This window comes from Myotis daubentonii, chromosome 1 (genome assembly GCF_963259705.1).
Source record: "Myotis daubentonii chromosome 1, mMyoDau2.1, whole genome shotgun sequence".
NCBI lineage: Eukaryota > Metazoa > Chordata > Mammalia > Chiroptera > Vespertilionidae > Myotis > Myotis daubentonii.
In genome coordinates, this window is record NC_081840.1 from 85,592,974 (window position 1) to 85,613,555 (window position 20,582).

Genomic DNA, 20,582 nt, shown 5'->3' on the forward strand with positions numbered 1-20,582 from the left:
ATATCAACAGTACAACGATTGAAATTTCTTTGGAGAGCCAAATATTTTAAACTTAAACTATATAGGTAGGTACGTTGTTATTAACTTAATTAGGGTACTCCTAAGGCTTAGGAAGAGCCACACTCAAGGGGCCAAACAGCCGCATGTGGCTTTCAAGCTGCAGTTTGCCAACTACGGACTTAGCATAATGCTTTCAAGGTTCATCTGTCTGTTCTTTTTTTCTTTTTCTTTTGTTTTATTTCTTTTTGTTTTTGTATGATTTCTATCTGGCCTCTTTTTAATCTTTAGCTATTTACTTATTTATTTTTTTAATATATTTTATTGATTTTTACAGAGAGGAAGGGAGAGGGATAGTTAGAAACATCGATGAGAGAGAAACATCGATCAGCTGCCCCCTGCACACCCCCCACTGGGGATGTGCCCGCAACCAAGGCACATGCCCCTGACCGGAATCAAACCTGGAACCCTTCAGTTCTAAGGCTGACGCTCTATCCACTGAGCCAAACCAGCCAGGGCTAATCTTTAGCTATTTAGATGTCCCTTCTGCATCATTGTAATCTATGAGTATAGAATTTGGTACCCTGATTTTGTGACTTAACATTATTTTATCTACATTTTTCCTTTTTAATCTATAGTTTGCTATTCTTCTGCATAGTCTCAGTATTTATTTAATGGTGAAAGACATCAAGTTAGTGTTCATTTAACACTTAGTTCTGAGTTTGAAGTATCTGAGCTAGTTTCATTTTTTTACTATTATAAATAATATTGCTATGAATTTTCATGCATATGGATTTTTAATTAGACTTTAAGATAGATTCCCAGGACTGAAATGCTTGAGTTAAAAGCTAGAATTATTTTCATGTTTTTTTGTTACATTCTACCAGGTTACACTGTGGAAAATTTGTAACAAATTAAAGGTCCACTAAGTTTATATATATATGAATTTCAAAGTGAATTCCCATTTACTCACCATCTAGATTCTTCCATTAATGTTTTACTATATTTACTTTATTATATATCTAACCATCTATCTATCAATTTATCTTAGTTTTTAGTGCATTTCGAAGTATAAATATCAACACAGTTTGCCCAAATACTTCAACATTTATATAATTAACCAGAGTATTAGTTTCTTTTTGTAAAATTTGCGTATAATAAATGCATGAATCTTTAAAGTACATTTGCTGAGTTTTAAAAAACCCATACATCTGTGTAACCCAAATCCCTCACAACTACAGTTTTTACCAAATGAAATGTCAAAGGAAATACTAGAGTGCAATATGCATAGTATGGATAAGCATTGTTTTGTGAACTTTTGTTTCAGATATTATGTGCCTGAATATGGGGTCACAGTGTAAAATATCTTTCTTATCACAATAAGAGAGTGAAAATCACTGGTCTGATAGCGGGGCTCAGCGTGTCATTAAATAATGATTATATAGGGCAACGATTTTCAACCTTTTTCATCTCATGACACACATAAACTAATTACTAAAATTCTGTGGCACAGCAAATAATATATTTTTTGCCGATCTGACAGAAAAATAGGTATAATTTTAATTCATTTACACTGGATGGCTGTTGTTGTGTTGGCTGTTGTCATTTTTTTTATATGATAATCTAAGAGAAAAGAGGTCAGTGTCTCTGACTAAATAGTGAAATATTGTGTGTTTTAAAAATTCTTGCAGTTTGGCCAGTGTGGCTCAGTTAGTTAAGCATCGTCCCATGTACCAAGAGGTCACTGGTTGGATTCCCAGTCAGGGCACATGCCTGGGTTACTGACTTGATCCCCAGTAGCTGGTATGCAGAAGGCAGGCTATGATGCTTCTCTCTCATCAATGTTTGTATCTCCCTCTCCTCTCCTTTTGGGCTAAAATCAATAAAAACAGTTTGCTTCTTGCGGAACCCTGTTTGAAAATCACTGCTATAGGGTGACAGGTTTTGTAAGATAGAGTGATGGGTTCTTAGAAAGGATAACCAGCTTTTTGTGGTTAGAAAAAGGGAATTGGCATAAGCATAAAAGGCTTCACTGAGGAAAAGGTGCTATATTATCATAATAACATTGGCCAATGCTAAGTTTCTGAGAACATTACATATAATTATTCCTCTAATCCAGTGGTTCTCAATCTTCTGGCCCTTTAAATACAGTTCCTCGTGTTGTGACCCAACCATAAAATTATTTTCGTTGCTACTTCATAACTGTAATGTTGCTACTGTTATGAATCGTAATGTAAATATCTGATATGCAAGATGGTCTTAGGCGACCCCTGTGAAAGGGTCATTCCACCTCCGAAGGGGTCTTGACCCACAGGTTGAGATCTGCTGTAAGGATTAGAGTCTAATCCTTACAACACAGAAAGTAAGTACTGTTACTTTTCCCATTGTACCTCAGACTGAGTACTGAAAGATTTAAGTAACTTGACCAGGAAAACAAAGCTAGTAAGTAGTAGAGCCAATCAAGTTCCATTCAGTTCACATGAGCTTGTGACTGTTTTATTGTACTAGAAGCCCGGTGCATGAAATTCATGCACTGGGAGGGTCCCTCAGCCTGGCCTGTGCCCTCTTGCGGTCCTGGAGCCCTTGCTCCTTACCGCCCGCCTTCCCACTGCTCTTTACCGCTCAGCTCGCTGCTCCTTAGCGCTGTCATGGAGGCGGGAGAGGCTCCTGCCACCACCGCTGCGCTCTCTAGCTGTGAGCCTGGCTTCTGGCTGAGTGGTGTTCCCCCTGTGGGAGCGTATTGACCACCAGGGGGCAGCTCCTGCATTGAGTGTCTGCCCCCTGGTGATCAGTGCACATCATAGCAACTGGTCATTCTGCCATAACGGTCGCTTAGGCTTTTATTATATAGACTAGAGGCCCGGTGCACAAAAATTTGTGCACTCGGGGGGAAGGGGGGGGTCCCTCAGCCTGGCCTGTGCCCTCTCGCAGTCTGGGACCCCTCGGGAGATAACACCCTGATGGCTTAGGCCTGCTCCAGGGTGGCAGAGGGCAGGCCCAATCCCTAGGTGCAGCCCCTGGTCGGGCTCAGAGCAGGGCCGATTGGGGAGTTGGGGTGCCGCCCCCTGTCATGCACAGAGCAGGGCGGATGGGGAGGTTGCGATGCCACCCTCAGTCATGCTCAGGGTAGGGCCAATTGGGGGGTTGGGGCACCACCCCGTCACACTCAAGGCAGGGTCGATGGGGAGGTTGCGGCGCCACCCCCTGTCACGCACAGAGCAGGGCCCATCAGGGGGGTTGGGGAGCTCCCCCCTGTCATGCACAGAGCAGGGTCGATCAGGGGGTTGGGGAGCTCCCCCCTGTCACGCACAGAGCAGGGCCTATCAGGGGGTTGGGGAGCTCCCCCCTGTCATGCACAGAGCAGGGCCCATCAGGGGGTTGAGGAGCTCCCCCCTGTCACTCACAGAGTAGGGCCGATAGGGGAGTTGGGGCACCGCCCCCTGTCACACACAGAGCAGGGCGGATCAGGGGGTTGGGGTGCCGCCCTCTATCACCCACAGAACAGGGCCGATCAGGGGGTTGGGGCGCTGCCACTCTCACACTCAGGGCAGGGCCGATGGGGAGGTTATGGCTCTACCCTGTCACACACAGAGCAGGGCCCATGGGGGGAGGGGGTTGGGGCGCCGCACCCTGTCACACACAGAGCCGCAGGGTGATCAGGGGGTTTGGGCTCTGCCCCCTGTCACGCTGATCCCGATGCCAGGAGGCCTCTCGGCTCCACTGATCCCAGTGCTGGGATGCCTCGCAGCTCCGCTGTTCCCGGTGCTGGGAGGCATATTACCCTTTTACTATATAGGATAGAGGCCTGGTGCATGGGTGGGGCTGGCTGGTTTGCCCTGAAGGGTTTCCTGGATCAGGGTGGGGGTCCCCACTGGGGTGCCTGGCCAGCCTGGGTGAGGGGCTGATGGCTGTTTGCAGCTGGTCACACCCCCTTCAGGGTGGGGGTCCCCACTGGGGTGCCTGGCCAGCCTGGGTGAGGGGATGATGGCTGTTTGCAGCTGGTCACACCCCCTTCAGGGTGGGGGTCCCCACTGGGGTGCCTAGCCAGCCTGGGTGAGGGGCTGATGGCTGTTTGCACCTGGTCACACACCCTTCAGGGTGGGGGGTCCCCACTAGGGTGCCTGGCCTGTCTGGGTGAGGGGCTGAGGGCTGAAGCTCCCAACTGCTCCTTTTTTCTTTTTCTTTTTTTATTCTGGGCCAGCTTTAGCTCTGAGGCTTGGCTCCAGCTCTGAGGCCTCTGCTGCTGAAAGTAGGTATCTGGTTTGTTTAGGTTCTATAATCGAAATTCTGTATCAACTCCAGCTCTGAGATCCCAGCTCTCTGAAAGCTGGTTTCTGGGGTTTTGTTTAGCTTCTATATTTGTTACAATGTTTCTTAAACTGCAAGCTCAGAGGCCAGCAAGGCAGGCGGGGAACGTTGGAGTCCTCCGTCACTGAAGCAAGCAAGCCTCATGTTCAGTTTAAGCTGCCTGGCTGCCAGCCGCCATCTTGGCTGGCAGTTAATTTGCATGTCACCCTGATTAGCCAATGGGAAGGGTAGCGGTCGTACGCCAATTACCATGTTTCTCTTTTATTAGATAGGATGAGTACTAAACATTTTCTTGGTGGACATTTACTATATAACTTGGGGATTTTATTTCAATCACTTTTATGGAACAAAGGCAATGTTTTTTTCTGATGGGGAGAGAGAGAGAGAGAGAGAGAGAGAGAGAGAGAGAGAGAACGAATACTGGAGTTACTAGAAAGGATGTTAGCCATCCATCAAATACCACTTTCATTTCTAGAAACTTCATACCCTACTGTTTTCATGCAGTGAATTGTTTGCTATCTCCCAAATTAGTTGTGCAGTGGCATTAGAAAAGAGAACATTGAGTTCATCATTCCCAAAGCTACCTGACATTGATGTTTATTAAGCTTAATTGAACATTTAATGACATAATGCATGAGTAAGGCAAAGAGGCAATGTGGTCAATTAGAGACAGCATTTATATGAGTTGGAGACCAGAATTCAGGACTTCACTCTACATCTCAGATTATCAGTTTTCCCATCTGCAGAATGAGGGATGACAGATAAGGTGCATATGTTGCCACACCCTGCTTTCTAACCATGACCAACATTACTAATCACTCATGGCATTCTTTTCTTCTGAACCCGAAAACAGCTCCAGACTCCTTCCCAACATGTGCCCAAAACAGCGAGTACAGTTAGTCACCACTGGCACCCAAGTTGAAATCTATTTGTCATCTTTGGGTATGACAGTCTATAAAGACTCTTCCAGTTCTAACTCCCAGAAATACACCATCAGAAATTTGAAAGCTATGCCCAGTTCAATATGTACTTTGGTCTTTCCAGGCTCCCTGTTCTCTAGGCATTGCATTTACATCCAATGGGATCCTGGGCACTGATGTCTCCATATCCTGCTGTAAAGCTCATTGACAGACAGCCTCGTCTTGGCCTTTAGGTATCCTTGCACTTGTCATGTAATGAATGCTTTCCCAGCGAAGTTTCCTTTTTCTTTGCACATTCACACAAGCTCTTGGGTGTGGAATCTAAATTCCTGGCTATCAAAACATCTTCCCCAGCCATGTGTGCTCTTGAATGCAAAGAGTTTATAAAGAGAGGGAGTTCATACCTGCTCCCTGACCACGCCCAGCACTTGTCTGAGCTCATTCTGTATTTCGTAATTGATTCCCTCCTTCCTGATGAGTGCTCAGCAGGCGAGGAACCTAAAGCATTCATCGTCAGTTCTCAAACATGCGCTTTTCTCTGAATCTCCACATTGTACATTTGGGTGTTTATTTTATAATACAAATAATTTATAATTTTGTGTGTTCATTTTATTACCACTGTGTAATTCTACAGTTATATATTGTGTAATTATGAGCATGCAAAAAAGTGTTGTATTCAAAATTTTAGATGCCTTCAGCTACTATTTTCAAGACTTGCACCCTAATGAGTATCAATTCAACACGTCCTTGTATGTCATCCTTGATCTTGAAGTCAGTGGGAAGGAATGCTGTGCTTGTGAGGTAGGACCAATGTGATCCCTCGGTGTAGCATCTCAGTGGGATCATTTTACATCTTCTTTTACCACTCAATGCAACCAGAGCATTTAAAGGCAAAGCCTTAGCCATGAGTTCCTTTGAGACAATATATTCTCCTTTTACCTGGCAGCTAGTATCCAGGGTATAGGATTGTAATTTCTAAGATTCATAAAGATAGTTTTAAAATAACTTTGCTGAAAGGGAATGAAAGGAAGGATGGTAATCGTAATTTACTAGTCATGTGTCATAATTTCCTGGGAATAATTTGTAAAGAGAATAAAAGCAGCACGTAATACCAAATGATTAAGCAGCATAAAGTATGTTGCCATCCACCTATAGTAGTGAGCATATCATCCTGGAAAAGGGAGAGAATGGCCACAAGTGTGGCCCTGGCACAGCTGTATGGCCTTCTCTAGATGACAGCCTGTTCTGCACACTGATGAACACAGCAACCAAAAGTGTATTTAAGAGCTATTGTTAACCTCAGTCTTTTGCACTGATTTTCACAGATATTATAAAATGTGAATATGATATTGTCAGATGAGCCAGTGCAGCAACTCGGATGCTCATGATAAAAGAGGTCTGGCCATTAGTCAATATTGTACTTTTTTGCAATTGATTCTTTCAGAATTTATATTAAGTGTAAAAGGGACAAAAATAAGATTCAATACAGCTTAGTTAGAAATAAAGCCGCAGTATGAACTCCTGGATGATAAGAATCATGTGTTTGTCCTCTAAACTGCGCTTCGCCCCTGGCAAAATAATCCAGGGACTTTGGGTGTCTTAATCCCTGAACTTCAATTTGCTTGTCCTTAAAATGGGGATAACAGAAGTGCCTGCCTCAGAGAATTGTGAAATTTTAACAATATATGTACATTGCTTAGTACAGACCTTATAGGACTTGTTATAGGGCCTTGTTATTATAGTTGCTACTATGACTACTGCTTCCAACATTAAGGGGGGAAAAGCTTCACTATAGATCTTGTCTCCATTGTCCATAAAATAGTTCCTATTCTTTCGCAGGTCTTCTAATGCTATTATCATCTTATGTGAGCAGCTGAGTTTCCTGTGACTGTACTTCCTGCCCCCTGAACTACAGCCATTGAACTTTCCAGAGCTTTCATATCCCTGCTTTCTCTGCCCCAGAGTCACTTCCTCATTGTTAAGGACTTCCCCACCCCCACCCCCCCCCAATATGTTTTTATTGATTTCAGAGAGGAAGGGAGAGGGAGAGAGAGATAGAAACATCAATGATGAATCATTGATCGGCTGCCTCCTGCACGCCCCCTACTGGGGATCGAGCCAGCAACCCGGGCATGTGCCCTGATGGGGGATCAAACTGTGACCTGGTTCATAGGTTGACGCTCAACTACTGAGCCACACTGACCTGGCTGTTAAGGACTTGTTAACTGCCCCTTCTTTGAGAAGCCGTTCCCAACACTCCTGTGATGTGCCTTGCCCATCCTGTCTGTGTACCAGTTGTAACCCATTACCTCATACTGTTGTCACTTGTTTACCTATCTAGCATCTTTGCTAGTTGTGAAGATCAGAAATCGTTACTTCATCTCCATATTCTTCTGGTGCTTGACACATCAGTCCAACAAGACTGATGAGTCAATGGATCAAACATGAGTAGGAGTACTGTGGATACTAAAAATGTTTTGGAAGATAATTAATGAACATTTATGGTTAATTATTTATTAAAACCTCATTAGTGCCCTAATCGGTTTGGCTCAGTGGATAGAGCGTCGGCCTGCGGACTCAAGGATCCCAGGTTCAATTCCAGTCAAGGGCATGTATCTTGGTTGCGGGCACATCCCCAGTGGGGAGTGTGCAGGAGGCAGCTGATCGATGTTTCTCTCTCATCGATGTTTCTAACTCTCTATCCCTCTCCCTTCCTCTCTGTAAAGAATCAATAAAATATATTTAAAAAATAAATAAATAAAACCTCATTAGTGAAGACCAGTGACATCAGAAGACATTTTTTATTTACTTCTGGTTCATCTGTAGAACACATTTAATATGATCCTTTGTGAAAATTGATCTTGCTGTTCTGTTTTTCTTTCATCCTTCAGGTTCTAATTATAGCCACCCTTGCCATAACTTTTGATTTATATTTGGAAAAATACTGTCCAGAAAAAAATGATAAAATTCTTCCTCATGGTGAATAAACAAGGGCAGACCCGGCTGTCTAAGTACTATGAGCACGTGGATATTAATAAGCGCACAATTCTGGAAACAGAAGTCATCAAGAGCTGTCTCTCTCGATCCAGTGAACAAGTAAGTTTCCAATTCTCTATCTCTGCATTCAACTCAGCGGTGGCATATCTGTTACTACCATGTCTCAGGGGGCATTGTTTTCTTTGAACTACATTCTTTCAACAGCTATTAGGGAAAATAATAAGTGAAATGAAGGCTGAAGCATAGCTCTCCTTACATCCCTTTAAGGAAAATAAAAACAAAGCAAACCAGAAAAAGTCTTGGGTTCATATTTAGGTCAGCATATTTGTCTCAATGCAACATGGAAGTGGCACCTCAAACTTGTTCCTGCTGATAGACATACCTTCTTTTTTTGTTTGTATGAATTCAACCCTTGGAACTCTTAGGAGCACTTGTAGCAGGTGGTTTTCTTTAAGCCAAAAGTTGAAGATCAGATGACCAGTATAGAGGTGACTGCCCCGGCCCGTGGGACAACAACGGGGGAACGAAGAGACACCCTAGGAGAATGAAACAAACAAGGGACACGGAAGAATGGAGGCAAGACAAGTCCTGATCAAGCCTCCAAATTTTATTCTCACAGCGGCAGGATATATACTGTTTTAGGGATGGGGGGTGGGTAAAGGGGACTATGGGCAGTAACCTGTTACTAGAGCTTTATTAGGCTCCTGATTGCTGTGCTTATCAGCGGAGATGTGTGATTTAGCGGCTGTGTGAGGGTAGTTTATCTTTAACTGCTGGCCAATTTGCAAGACACAGGTGGTTTCTGGTAATTAGGAGTTTCCAGAAACTTATAGTTCTTACACTCAAGACACACTTTGTGCCAGAGAAGAATAATATGATTCCCATATGTGGTGCAGTTTTTTTCTGCTTATTATTTTTGTGAATTTGCCACCAACATAATACTGGAACTAGTGATTTTAAAACAAACTTGATTTGACCTGTGTTCTTTTATTATCTAGATAAGAGAAATGGAAGTTAAAAAAAAAAATCCATTCGGCCAAAATTAAGGTTAAATTAAATCATTAAATAATTTAGAGGATGGCGAAGATGGCGACCAGCAGGAAGGCAGGGAGGGAGAGTGTGAGAGCACCAGGGAGTGATAGAGGAGTATGTGGACGGGTGTGGTGTGTGTGTGTGTATGAGCTAGGGACAGTTAGATTCTGCAGGTCTTCTAAGGGGCTGCTAAACGGGGCAGTCTTAGATGGCGGAGCCCCACTCACTGCGTGGGCACTCCTGGGCGGCCAGCACAGGAACAGAGACTACACCATCTTGAGAAACAGAGCTGCTTGAGACTAGGATCCTGGCCTCAGCACCACCCAGTCTCGTCTCAGACACAAACCAGGACCCTGCAGCCACTGGGGACAGAGACCTGCGACCACAGCTACAGAACCATGGACACCAAGAGTCCAGAAATCCCCGTGGCAGATCCGTAACAGAGCCCATCCCCCTTCCCGCAGACTCAAGGGCAGCACCATAGTAACTGATAGACCCACCCCTTGCCTGGGCCTCAGTGCTGCTACAGGGACCTTAGCCTGGAAACTTGTCCCTTGCAGCGCAGGCTAAGGGAGCCTTGGCCTGGAAGTGTGCGAACACCAGGAACTTGTCCCGCGCTGCACAGGCTAAGGGAGCCTTGGCCAGGAGTGCGCGAAAACCGGGAACTTGCCCAGCACAGCGCAGGCTAGGGGAGCCTTGGCCTGGGAGCTAACGCGCGAACACTGGGAACTTGTTCCTCGCAGCACGGGCCCCAGGGCCCCGATTCTCCAGGCAGGAGGCAACACCAAGCACCAGTGACTTGACTGTGTTTCTTATCACCTGCGCCTGGGATCCCTGATTCCCTGTACATTCATACTAAGAGCCAGTGACTCTAATTCTTGGTGCATGTGCACACAGGGACCCTGATTCTCAATGCAAGTCTTTGCGAAGCAACAGAGACTCTGATACTGGATTCTTGGGGAACTCTGACTCCCGGCGCACGCTAGAGGGCTCTGATTTTCAACACACCCCAGGGGGGTCTCTGTTTCAGCACGGTGCACGCGGGGTCCCTGATTCTAAGTGCACACATGAGGCCACATTGAGCGCTGGTAACACTGACTCTGAGCGAGCCTGGTTCCCACCAACCCACCACAACCACACATCTTAGTGTCAGAGCTCTTCAGTGACACTAGGGTGGTGCAAAGCTCCCGCTGCACACGGCCCAGGCCTGCACAACTCAACATTTGAACCAGCTGGAGATAGTCAGAATGGGGAGACGACACAACCCCCAGAGGAAAGAAAATGAGGAGTCGCCAAGAAATGAAATTGAAGCATGCAACATGACAGAAAAAGAATTCAGAGTAATGGTTGTACAATTCATTCACTGGATGGATGAGAAAATCAACAACCTATGCAAGAATCAGGAAGAAATGAAAAGTGATATAGCTACAATCAAAAACACCATGGAAGGTTTCAACAGTAGACTAGAAGACGCGGAGTACCGAATTAGTGAGTTAGAAGATAAGGTAGAGAAACAAGCTCAATTAAAAAGCAGGAGGAGAGCCTAAGGGAGCCTTGGGACAACATGAAATGAAGTAACATACGCATAATAGGGCTGCCAGAAGGACAAGAAGAGCAGCAAGGTTTAGAAAATCTATTTGAAGAAATGACAGAAAACTTCCCAGATATGGGGAAGAAAAAAGTTACACAAGTACAGAGAGTCCCAGGCAAGATGAACCCCAGAAGACCCACAGCAAGACACGTCATAATAACGATGGCAAATGTACACGACAAAGAGAGAATCTTAAAGGCTGCAAGAGAGAGACAGAGAGTTACCTACAAAGGATCCTCCATCAGATTCTGAAATGATTTCTCAACAGAAACACATCAAGCTAGAAGGGAATGGAAGGAGGTATACAAAGTGTTGCAAAGCAAAGGACTGAATCCAAGAATACTCTATCCAGCAAGACTATCAATCAAAATTGAAGGGGAAATCAGGAGCTTTGCAGATGAAAAAAGGCTAAGGGAGTTTATCACTACCAAGCCAGCAATGCAAGAAATTTCAAAGGGAATGCTGTAAAAAGAAGAAATATAAAGGTAAGAAAGAACACAGGCACAAAAATAGAAATGACTACAAGCAAGTACCTTTCAATAATAACTTAATTGTAAATGGACTAAATGCTCCAATCAAAAGACATCGAGTGGCTGAATGGATAAAAAGACATGACCCATATATATGCTGTCTACAAGAGACCCACCTCAGAACAAGGGACTCACACAGACTGAAAGTGAAGGGATGGAAAAATATCTTTCAGGCAAATGGAAATGAAAAAAAAGCTGGGGTAGCAATACTTATATCTGACAAAATAGACCTCAAAGTGAAGGCCATAACAAGAGATAAGGAAGGCCACTTCATAATACTAAAGGGATCGATACAACAAGAGGATATAACCCTGATAAACATATATGCACCCAATGCAGGAGCACCCAAATACATAAAAAACCTCCTGGAAAATAACAAGGGAGAGATCAACAACAACACAATCATAGTAGGGGACTTAAACACACCACTGACATCACTAGATAAATCCTCTAGAAAAAAAAATCAGCAAAGAAACAGCAATCCTAAATGACTCACTAGATCAAATGGACTTAATTGACATCTTCAGAACATTTCACCCCAGAACCACGGAATATACGTTCTTCTCAAGTGCACATGGGACATTTTAAAAAATAGACCACATATTGGGTCACAAGCAAAATCTCCCCAAATTCAAGAAGATTGAAATCATACCAAGCATCTTCTCAGACCACAATGCCATATTATTAGAAATAAACTACAATAAAAACAATCCAAAAAACTCAAACACTTGGAAGCTGAATAGCATGCTACTAAATAATGATTGGGTTACCAATGAGATCAAAGAAGAAATTAAAAACACCCTCGAAACTAATGACAATAACAGCACAACAATCCAAAATCTATGGGACACAATGAAAGCAGTCCTGAGAGGGAAGTTTATAGCACTACAGGCCTACATAAAAAAAAACACACACACACAAAAAAACCAAGAAAAAATGATAGTAAATCATCTAACTCTATAACTCAAAGAATTAGAAAGAGAACAACAACAAAAGCCCAGAGTGAGCAGAAGGAAGGAGATAATAAAGATCAGAGCAGAAATAAATGACAGAGAGACCAAAAAAAAAAAAAAACAATACAAAAGATCAATGAAACCAAGAGCTGGTTCTTTGAAAGGATAAACAAGATTGATGAACCCCTAGCCAGGCTCACCATGAAGCAAAGAGAGAGGACTCAAATAAAATCAGAAATGAAAGAGGCGAAATAACAACAGACCCCACAGAAATTCAAAGAATTGTTTAAAAAAATACTATGAACAACTCTACTCCAACACACTAGACAACCTGGAGGAAATGGACAAATTCCTAGAAAAATACAGCATTCCAAAACTCAATCCAGAAGAATCTAAAAATCTCAGTAAGCCAATAACTATGGAAGAAATTGAAGTAGTCATCAAAAAGCTTCCATCAAACAAAAGCCCAGGACCAGACGGCTTCACAGGGGAGTTTTACCAAACATTCAAGGAAGAACTAAAACCTATCCTCCTCAGACTATTCCAAAAAATTCAAGAGGAAGGAACACTTCCAAGCTCATTCTATGAAGCCAGCATCACCCTAATACCAAAACCATATAAAGACAACACAATGAAAGAGAACTATAGGCCAATATCCCTCATGAAAATAGATGCCAAAATGCTCAACAACATTCTAGCAAATCGGATCCAGCAATACATCAGAAAGATCATACACCATGACCAAGTAGGATTTATTCCGGGGATGCAAGGATGGTACAATATCTGCAAATCAATAAACGTGATACATCACATGAACAAATCGAGAGATAATTGATAGTCATATCAATTGACGCAGAAAAAGCATTTGACAAAATTCAACACCCTTTCTTGATAAAAACTCTCAGCAAGATAGAAATAGAGGGATCATACATCAACATAATAAAAGCCATATATGACAAACCCACAGCCAACATCATACTCAATCGGCAAAAACTAAAACCATTTCCCCTAAGAACAGGAACAAGACAGGGATGCCCACTCTCACCACTCCTGTTCAACATAGTACTGGAAGTACCCAGCCATTACAATCAGACAAGAAGAAGAAATAAAAGGCATCCAAATTGGAAAAGAAGAAGTAAAACTGTCCTTATTTGCAGATGACATGATACTGTACATACAGAACCCTAAAGACTCCATCAAAAAATTATTAGACTTAATAAATGAATTCGGCAATGTAGCAGGATACAAAATTAATGCCAAGAAATCTGTGGCATTTCTTTACACCAATAGTGAACTTATAGAAAGGGAGACTAAAAAGCAATTCCATTTACCATCACACCAAAAAAATTAAGATACCTAGGTATAAACTTAACTAAGGAGGTAAAAGACTTATATGCGAAAAACTACAGGACACTGAAAGAAGAGATAGAGGAAGACGTAAACAGATGGAAGAACATACCGTGTTCATGGATTGGTAGAATCAACATCATCAAAATGTCCATACTACCCAAAGCAATCTATAGATTCAGTGCAATCCCATTAAATTACCAATGGCATATTTCACAGATCTAGAACGAACATTTCAAAAGTTCATCTGGAATAAAAAAAGACCTCAAATAGCTGTAGCAATCCTGAGAAAGAAGAACAAAGTAGGTGGGATCTCAATACCAGATATCAAGTTGTATTACAAAGCCACTGTTCTTAAAACAGCTTGGTACTGGCACAAGAACAGACATATAGATCAATGGAATAGAATAGAGAACCCAGAAATCGACCCAAACCACTATGCCCAATTAATATTCGACAAAGGAGGCAAGAGCATACAATGGAATCAAGACAGTCTCTTCAATAAATGGTGTTGGGAAAATTGGACAGATACATGCAAAAGATGAACCTAGACCACCAACTCACACCATACACAAAAATAAACTCAAAATGGATAAAGGACTTAAACGTAAAACGGGAAACCATAAAAATACTAGAGGAATCCACAGGCAACGAAATCGCAAACATACGCCGAAAGAATTTCTTCTCTGATACTGCTCCTAGGGCAATGGAAACTAAAGAGAAAATAAACAAATAGGACTACATCAAAATAAAAGGTTTTTGCCCAGCAAAGCAAACCATCAACAAAACAACAAGAAAGCCCACTGCATGGGAGAACATATTTGCCAATGATATCACCGATAAAGGTTTATTCTCCAACATTTACAGGGAACTCATGCAACTTAACAAAAGGAAGATAAAAAACCCAATCAAAAAATGGGCAACAGATCTAAATAGACATTTCAAAAGAGGATATACCGAATGCCGAAAGACATATGAAAACATGCTCAAAGTCACTAATTATAGGAGAGATGCAAATCAAAATGACAATGCAGTATCATCTCACACCTGTCAGAATGGCTATCATCAACATATCAACAAACAACAAGTGTTGGAGAGGATGTAGAGAAAAAGGAACACTCATGCACTGCTGGTGGGAATGCAGACTGGTGCAGCCACTGTGGAGAACAGTATGGAGTTTCCTCAAAAAACTAAAAATGGAACTCCCATTTGACCCAGTGATTCCACTTCTAGGAATATATCCCAAGAAGCCAGAAACACCAATCAGAAAGGATATATGCACCCATATGTTCATAGCAGCAGAATTCACCATAGCTAAGATTTGGAAACAGCCTAAGTGCCCATCAGTAGATGAATGGATTATAAAACTGTGGTACATCTACACAATGGAATACTATGCTGCAGTAAAAAGGAAGGAATTATTGCCATTTGCAACAGCATGGATGGAACTGGAGAGCATTATGCTAAGTGAAATAAGCCAGTCAGAGAAAGATAAATACCACATGATCTCACTCAGTTGTGGAATATAGAGAACAACATAGACTGATGAACAGGGACAGATCCAAAGACAGAGAAACAGCGATCAGACTGTCAATACCCAGAGGGAAAGTAGGGGAGGGAGGGGGAATCTGGGAGAGATCAACCAAAGGACTTGTATGCATGCATATAAGCCAAACCAATGGACACGGACAACAGGGGGATGAGAGCATGAGTGGGGGGCGGGTGGGGAGGTTGGGGGTTAATTGGAAATGAGCACACATTTGTAATACCTTAACCAATAAAGAAATTTTTAAAAAATCATTAAATAATTTTAAAATGGGAATTTTTTAAAACTGAGTTTACCTTTACAGAGAACTTTGATTGGATAATTATTTAATCCAGGTCCTAAACTTTGAATCTATTGGAAATCACTGAACAAACTGAGGCAAAATCAGAAAGCTTGTTTAAAACACCCATTCATTTTGCCAGTTCTCCAGTTCACTGCCTAGGTAGAAAGGCTGGCTGTGGGGACCACTGCTAAGTCATAAATATTAAGCTACATCAGTGCTTCAGAAGTTAATGTGTTGGAACTGTGTTTCCCTTGTCTTTTAAATTGATTTTCCATTTGGAACATCTCAAGAGTTTTCTTTGTATTACTACTTTGCCCTGCCATGGTACACACTGCTTTGCCTAGTTGTCAAAGGAAACAGGAACTATTTAAGGACTTTGTTAATAGCCACATAATTTAAGTAAAGGTAGGCACACTCCAGAAGCACTCATGCTTGAATCTTCCTATAATTTCAACTCCATAATTTCAAACACCTCTTTCACTGCAAGGTTATTCTTGTTAAATATGTGCTTTTGAATAAATATACTGTTAGATATTTTTGAAGCACTCTAAATTATTTTAGACTTTAATAAGAATCCACTGGTGTTTTGTCATAATCAGGCACAATCTCAGCTTAGTTTATATTTCATCCTCAAAGTGCTTTGCTACTTTTAAAAAATACATATATTTTTTATTGATTTCAGAGAGGAAGGGAGAGGAAGAGGGAGAGAGAGATAGAAACATCAATGATGAGCTCTAGCTGGTTTGGGTCAGTGGATAGAGCATCGGCCTGCAGGCCAGGTCTCGGGTTCAATTCCTGTCAAGGACACATGTGGACTCGATCCCCAGTAGGGGGTGTGCAGGAGGCAGCCAATCAATGATTCTCATCACTGATGTTTCTATCTCTCTTTCCTTCTCCCTTCCACTCTGAAATCAATAAAAATTAAAAAAAAAAAACACAAAAAATATATATATACACACACAAACACACATATCTATATATTTAAAAGCCTAAGCGACCGGACGACCGGTTGACTAGTCTCTATGATGTGCACTGACCACAGGAGCTCAACCTAGGATCTGCCCCCTGGTGGTCAGTGCGCTCCCACAACCTACCTCCCGCAGCAGGCCAACCTCCCACAGTCCCTCAGCCAGCGGACCTATATTGGCCCTGATCGGCCCCGATTGCCAACCAGGCCAAAGGACCATACCCATGCACGGATTCGTGCACTGGGCCTCTAGTATAATATATAAAAAGAAACATCAGTGATGAGAATCATTGATCATCTGCCTCCTGCATGCCCCCTATTGGGGATCAAGCCTGCAACCCAGACATGTGACCTGACCCAGGAATTGAACTGTGACCTCCTGATTCATAGGTTGACGCTGAACCACTGAGCCACACCAATTGAGCGCTTGATGCTTTTTTTAAATGTCAAAAACTTCTGAGAAGCTTTGAAAATGTTCCTCAGTTCATTCAAATAGGTTGTGTTTCCTTGAAAGATCCAACTGAGTACAAACCACCCTGGCTCTACAGTTAGCCAAAGGCTGCAGAATGGTCCTGCACTTATTACCTTTATCCTAATCAACACTAATAAAAGAGAAAAATGGTAATTGGCGTACGAGCTACCCTTTTCATTGGCTAATCAGGGCTATATGCAAATTAACTGCCAACTAAGATTGGCAGTTAACTGCCAACAAGATGGCGGTTAATTTGCATATGTAGGCACAATGCAGGGAGGGGAAAGGGAAAGCAGGAAGAAACCCCCTGCCACTGACAGTGATCGGAAACCCAGCGGGGAGCTAAGAGCTGGGGGGCATGACCCCAGCCATGATCGGAGAATCAGGTGCCTTTGCTGCCCTGGCCAGTGATAGCAGGAAGTAGGGGTGGAGCCAGCGATGGGAGCTGGGCACGGTCGAAGCTGGCAGTCCTGGGAGCTAGGGGTCCCTTGCCTGGGCCTAAAGCGAAGCCCATGATCGCGGGGCCGCTGCAGCTGCGGGTCCCCGCTGCCCGGGCCGGACGCCTAGGCCAGAGGCGTTAGGCCTGGGTAGGGGCAGAGCCTGCAACCGCGGAGAGCTGGGGGTCCCCTGCCCAGGCCTGACACCTCTGCCGGAGGCCTCAGGCCTGGTCAAGGGGCCGATCCGGTGATTGGTGATCGGAGGGTGATGAGGGTCAACTCCTCTGGCCGAGGCATCAGGCCTGGGCGGGGGGCGGAACCGGGGATTGGGGGGATATGATGGTCCCCTTGCCCAGGCCTGAAGCCTGGGTCAGAGGCATCAGGCTTGGGCGGGGGGTGGAGCAAGCGATCAGAGGGAGATGGGGGTCCCCTGCCCAGGCATGATTCCTGGGCCAGAGGCCTCAGGCCTGGGTGGGGGCCAGAGCCAGTGATGGGGGGAAATGAGGGTCCCCTGCCCAGGCCTGGCACCTCTGTCAGAGGCGTCAGGCCTGGGCAAGGGGCCGATCCTGCAATTTGAGGGTGACGGGGGTCAACGCCTGAGGGCTCCCAGTATGTGAGAGGGGGCAGGCTGGGCTAAGGGACCCCCCCACCCCCCAACACCCAGTGCACGAATTTCATGCACCGGGCCCCTAGTTTTAAATAAAAGCCTCACCTCCTCCATTTTATAATTTGTCAGGTGGCTTCCATGGAAGAAATTCCATGATCAAAATGTGCAACTTCATTCTCAGGTGCATCCGGGCAGCCAAGAGCAACATCTTCAGTGCAAAAAGCCGTACACTCACTCACGTTTGGGCAAGCACACCCAAAGTCCAAGGGAAGGGCAGCAGTGTGCTTTCAGTTGGCTCCCCAGTTCCTATCCACCCAGTGCCATCCCATTATCCTTTGTACAGTGACTGTAGGAGAGAAATAAATGGGCAGGGAGTTGTTTTATCCACTAGTCAGTGATGGTAAGCTAGTTATGAATTCGTATGAGGCAGTGTTTACAATGAAAGATTTATCTAGCATTTGCCACACAAAAACCATCTTTATCTTTTCTTTATTTTTTAAAATATATTTTTATTGATTTCAGAGAGCAAGGGAGAGGGAGAGAGATAGAAACATCAATGATGAAAGATAACCATTGATCAGCTGCCTCCTGAACGCCCCCTACTGGGGGATCGAGCCTGCAACCCAGACATGTACTCCTGACCAGAATCGAACCAGGGACCCTTCAGTCCGCAGGCCGACACTCTATCCACTGACCCAAACCAGCTAGGTCTCAAAAGCCATCTTTAAATGATTTATAAAAGAGTCTACATTGATTCTATGGAGATAGGAAAAAGAAATAGAGATTTTATTTATTTATTTTTGGCATGGGTGTCTGCTACATATATTTGGTTCTTCAGTGACAGTTAAATAGTACAAAACTGAATCTTTAATTGTTTCCCAAAAAACCTAGGGGAGGTGAAAAGAAGAAAGTCTTTATTGTGTTGGGTTATTTCACATGGCAGACAGTGTAAAATGCTGAGTATTCAGTAGTTTTGCCTGCTGAGTTCCACACAGAGCCCACTAAGGAATGGGAAGGAGCACAGGTGGGAGCCCGTGGGAACACGAGCCCTTGTCCGAAGACCACTTCCTCACCTCCCACTAGAGATGCTTCCAAGTCGTCCCCTCAGTGTTGTGAGGAGAGACCAGCAAAGGCGTGTAACGTTTTAATGTGCATTTCTAAGAATGTGTTGACAGGTATCAAATCAGAAGCTAAAAATTATGCGAGCCATTTTGAGGAAATCCATTTCAACCGTAGGAATTAATATGTAATTGTGTTTTGTCTAGTGCTCTTTCGTTGAATATAAGGATTTTAAGCTGATATATCGGCAGTACGCAGCTCTCTTCATCGTGGTTGGAGTTAATGACACCGAGGTAAGATGACAGAAGAGCCTATGGAAGATGCCAGGAAGTTAGGCCTAACAGTCTGATTTTTATTCCTCCTCACATTGACATTTTCTTCCCTACTTGCCTCTCTAAGAATTACCTTGGCTCTTTGCAGGGTTTTGGTTTCTCTCAGGGCTAGGGAAAGCTGTGTGGAAGAGAAATACCTTGGATTTTTATTGGATTGCTAGTAAATGAGCACCTTGTAGAGAAGCACAAACCACAGAGGGCCTTCCTCGACCCAAAGCAATACTGGTGTCCTGCCCTTGTCCCGTGGTGCACAGTGGGGCAGTTTAGACAAGTGTAGTGGCCAAGCTGTTGTGGCATTAAACATAGGCTGACATGTCAGAGGCCACAGCAAACGGTGAATATGATTCTGTTGTGATTATGTCTCCCCAGATTTAAGTTCACCTTTTCAGAAAAGTCAGGCCCAATCAACAGCACCTTTGGCCATGGACTCTCTGAAAGGGGTGCGATCTAAAATACTTTGAAATCTCAGTTTTTTATCTGTGAACAAAACTTTGAGGTAGTTTCCGCATATTCACAAGTGGAAAAGTGATGGATGAAGAAACTGAAAAATTGCTTCAGCCAGTTGGTGGTGAAGTCAGGGAGTAGAGCTCAGAATTCTGCACTAGACTTGGTCCAGTTTCAGTCCAGCTAGATTCATTATGGACATTAGAAAAACCTTAGCGGTTACGGCTTTCTACATTTCTCCTCTTAATAAACTTCTTTTAAACGAGTGAGTTATAAAACCATCCTGAACAGTTGTCCATGGGAAGCTACCTTGCTCACATCTGTATGCCACGCCCTGTGTGCCGGGCGGCTCCCTGAGTCACACATGGGCCATACTAAAACTGAATGCATCCTTCCTTTTTTATTTCAGAATGAGATGGCAATTTATGAATTCATCCATAACTTTGTGGAAGTTTTAGATGAGTACTTCAGCCGAGTGGTAAGTCTAATGACTAAAACAGGGTTTTCGTCCTCAGGCCCATTTCCCAGAATGGGTTCTATATCAAGAACATGTGTTAATATAGAGCTTTAATATGTAAACGTTAAAACTCAAATGATGGCAGATTTTCTTTACCTTTCCTTCTGGCTCATGCAGAGTGTTCTGAACCTATATATGCCTTAGTTCTTTATAAAGAACCATTTCTACAAGACTAAGAACATTTTATGTATTTCTCAGTTAAGAGATTTTGCTATCTAATTTGCTCTCTTTTTTCTTTCTTGT

The 20,582-nt window shown here is 43.4% G+C and overlaps 1 protein-coding gene across 8 annotated transcripts in view; it reads left to right on the forward strand.

The window, feature by feature from the left end:
* The window catches only part of AP4S1 (adaptor related protein complex 4 subunit sigma 1), a 78,437-nt gene that overhangs the window by 20,651 nt on the left and 37,204 nt on the right, over positions 1–20,582 (forward strand). For 7 of the 8 annotated variants that reach the window (XM_059710125.1, XM_059710099.1, XM_059710115.1 and 4 more), the window contains 3 exons: positions 8,117–8,321; positions 19,253–19,339; positions 20,232–20,300. In XM_059710125.1, coding sequence (XP_059566108.1) covers positions 8,184–8,321; positions 19,253–19,339; positions 20,232–20,300 — 294 coding nt within the window. In that variant the 5' untranslated portion in view covers positions 8,117–8,183. Of the gene's footprint in view, positions 1–5,913; positions 6,027–8,116; positions 8,322–19,252; positions 19,340–20,231; positions 20,301–20,582 lie in introns of all 8 variants that reach the window. The other variant, XM_059710078.1, reaches the window with a different exon arrangement.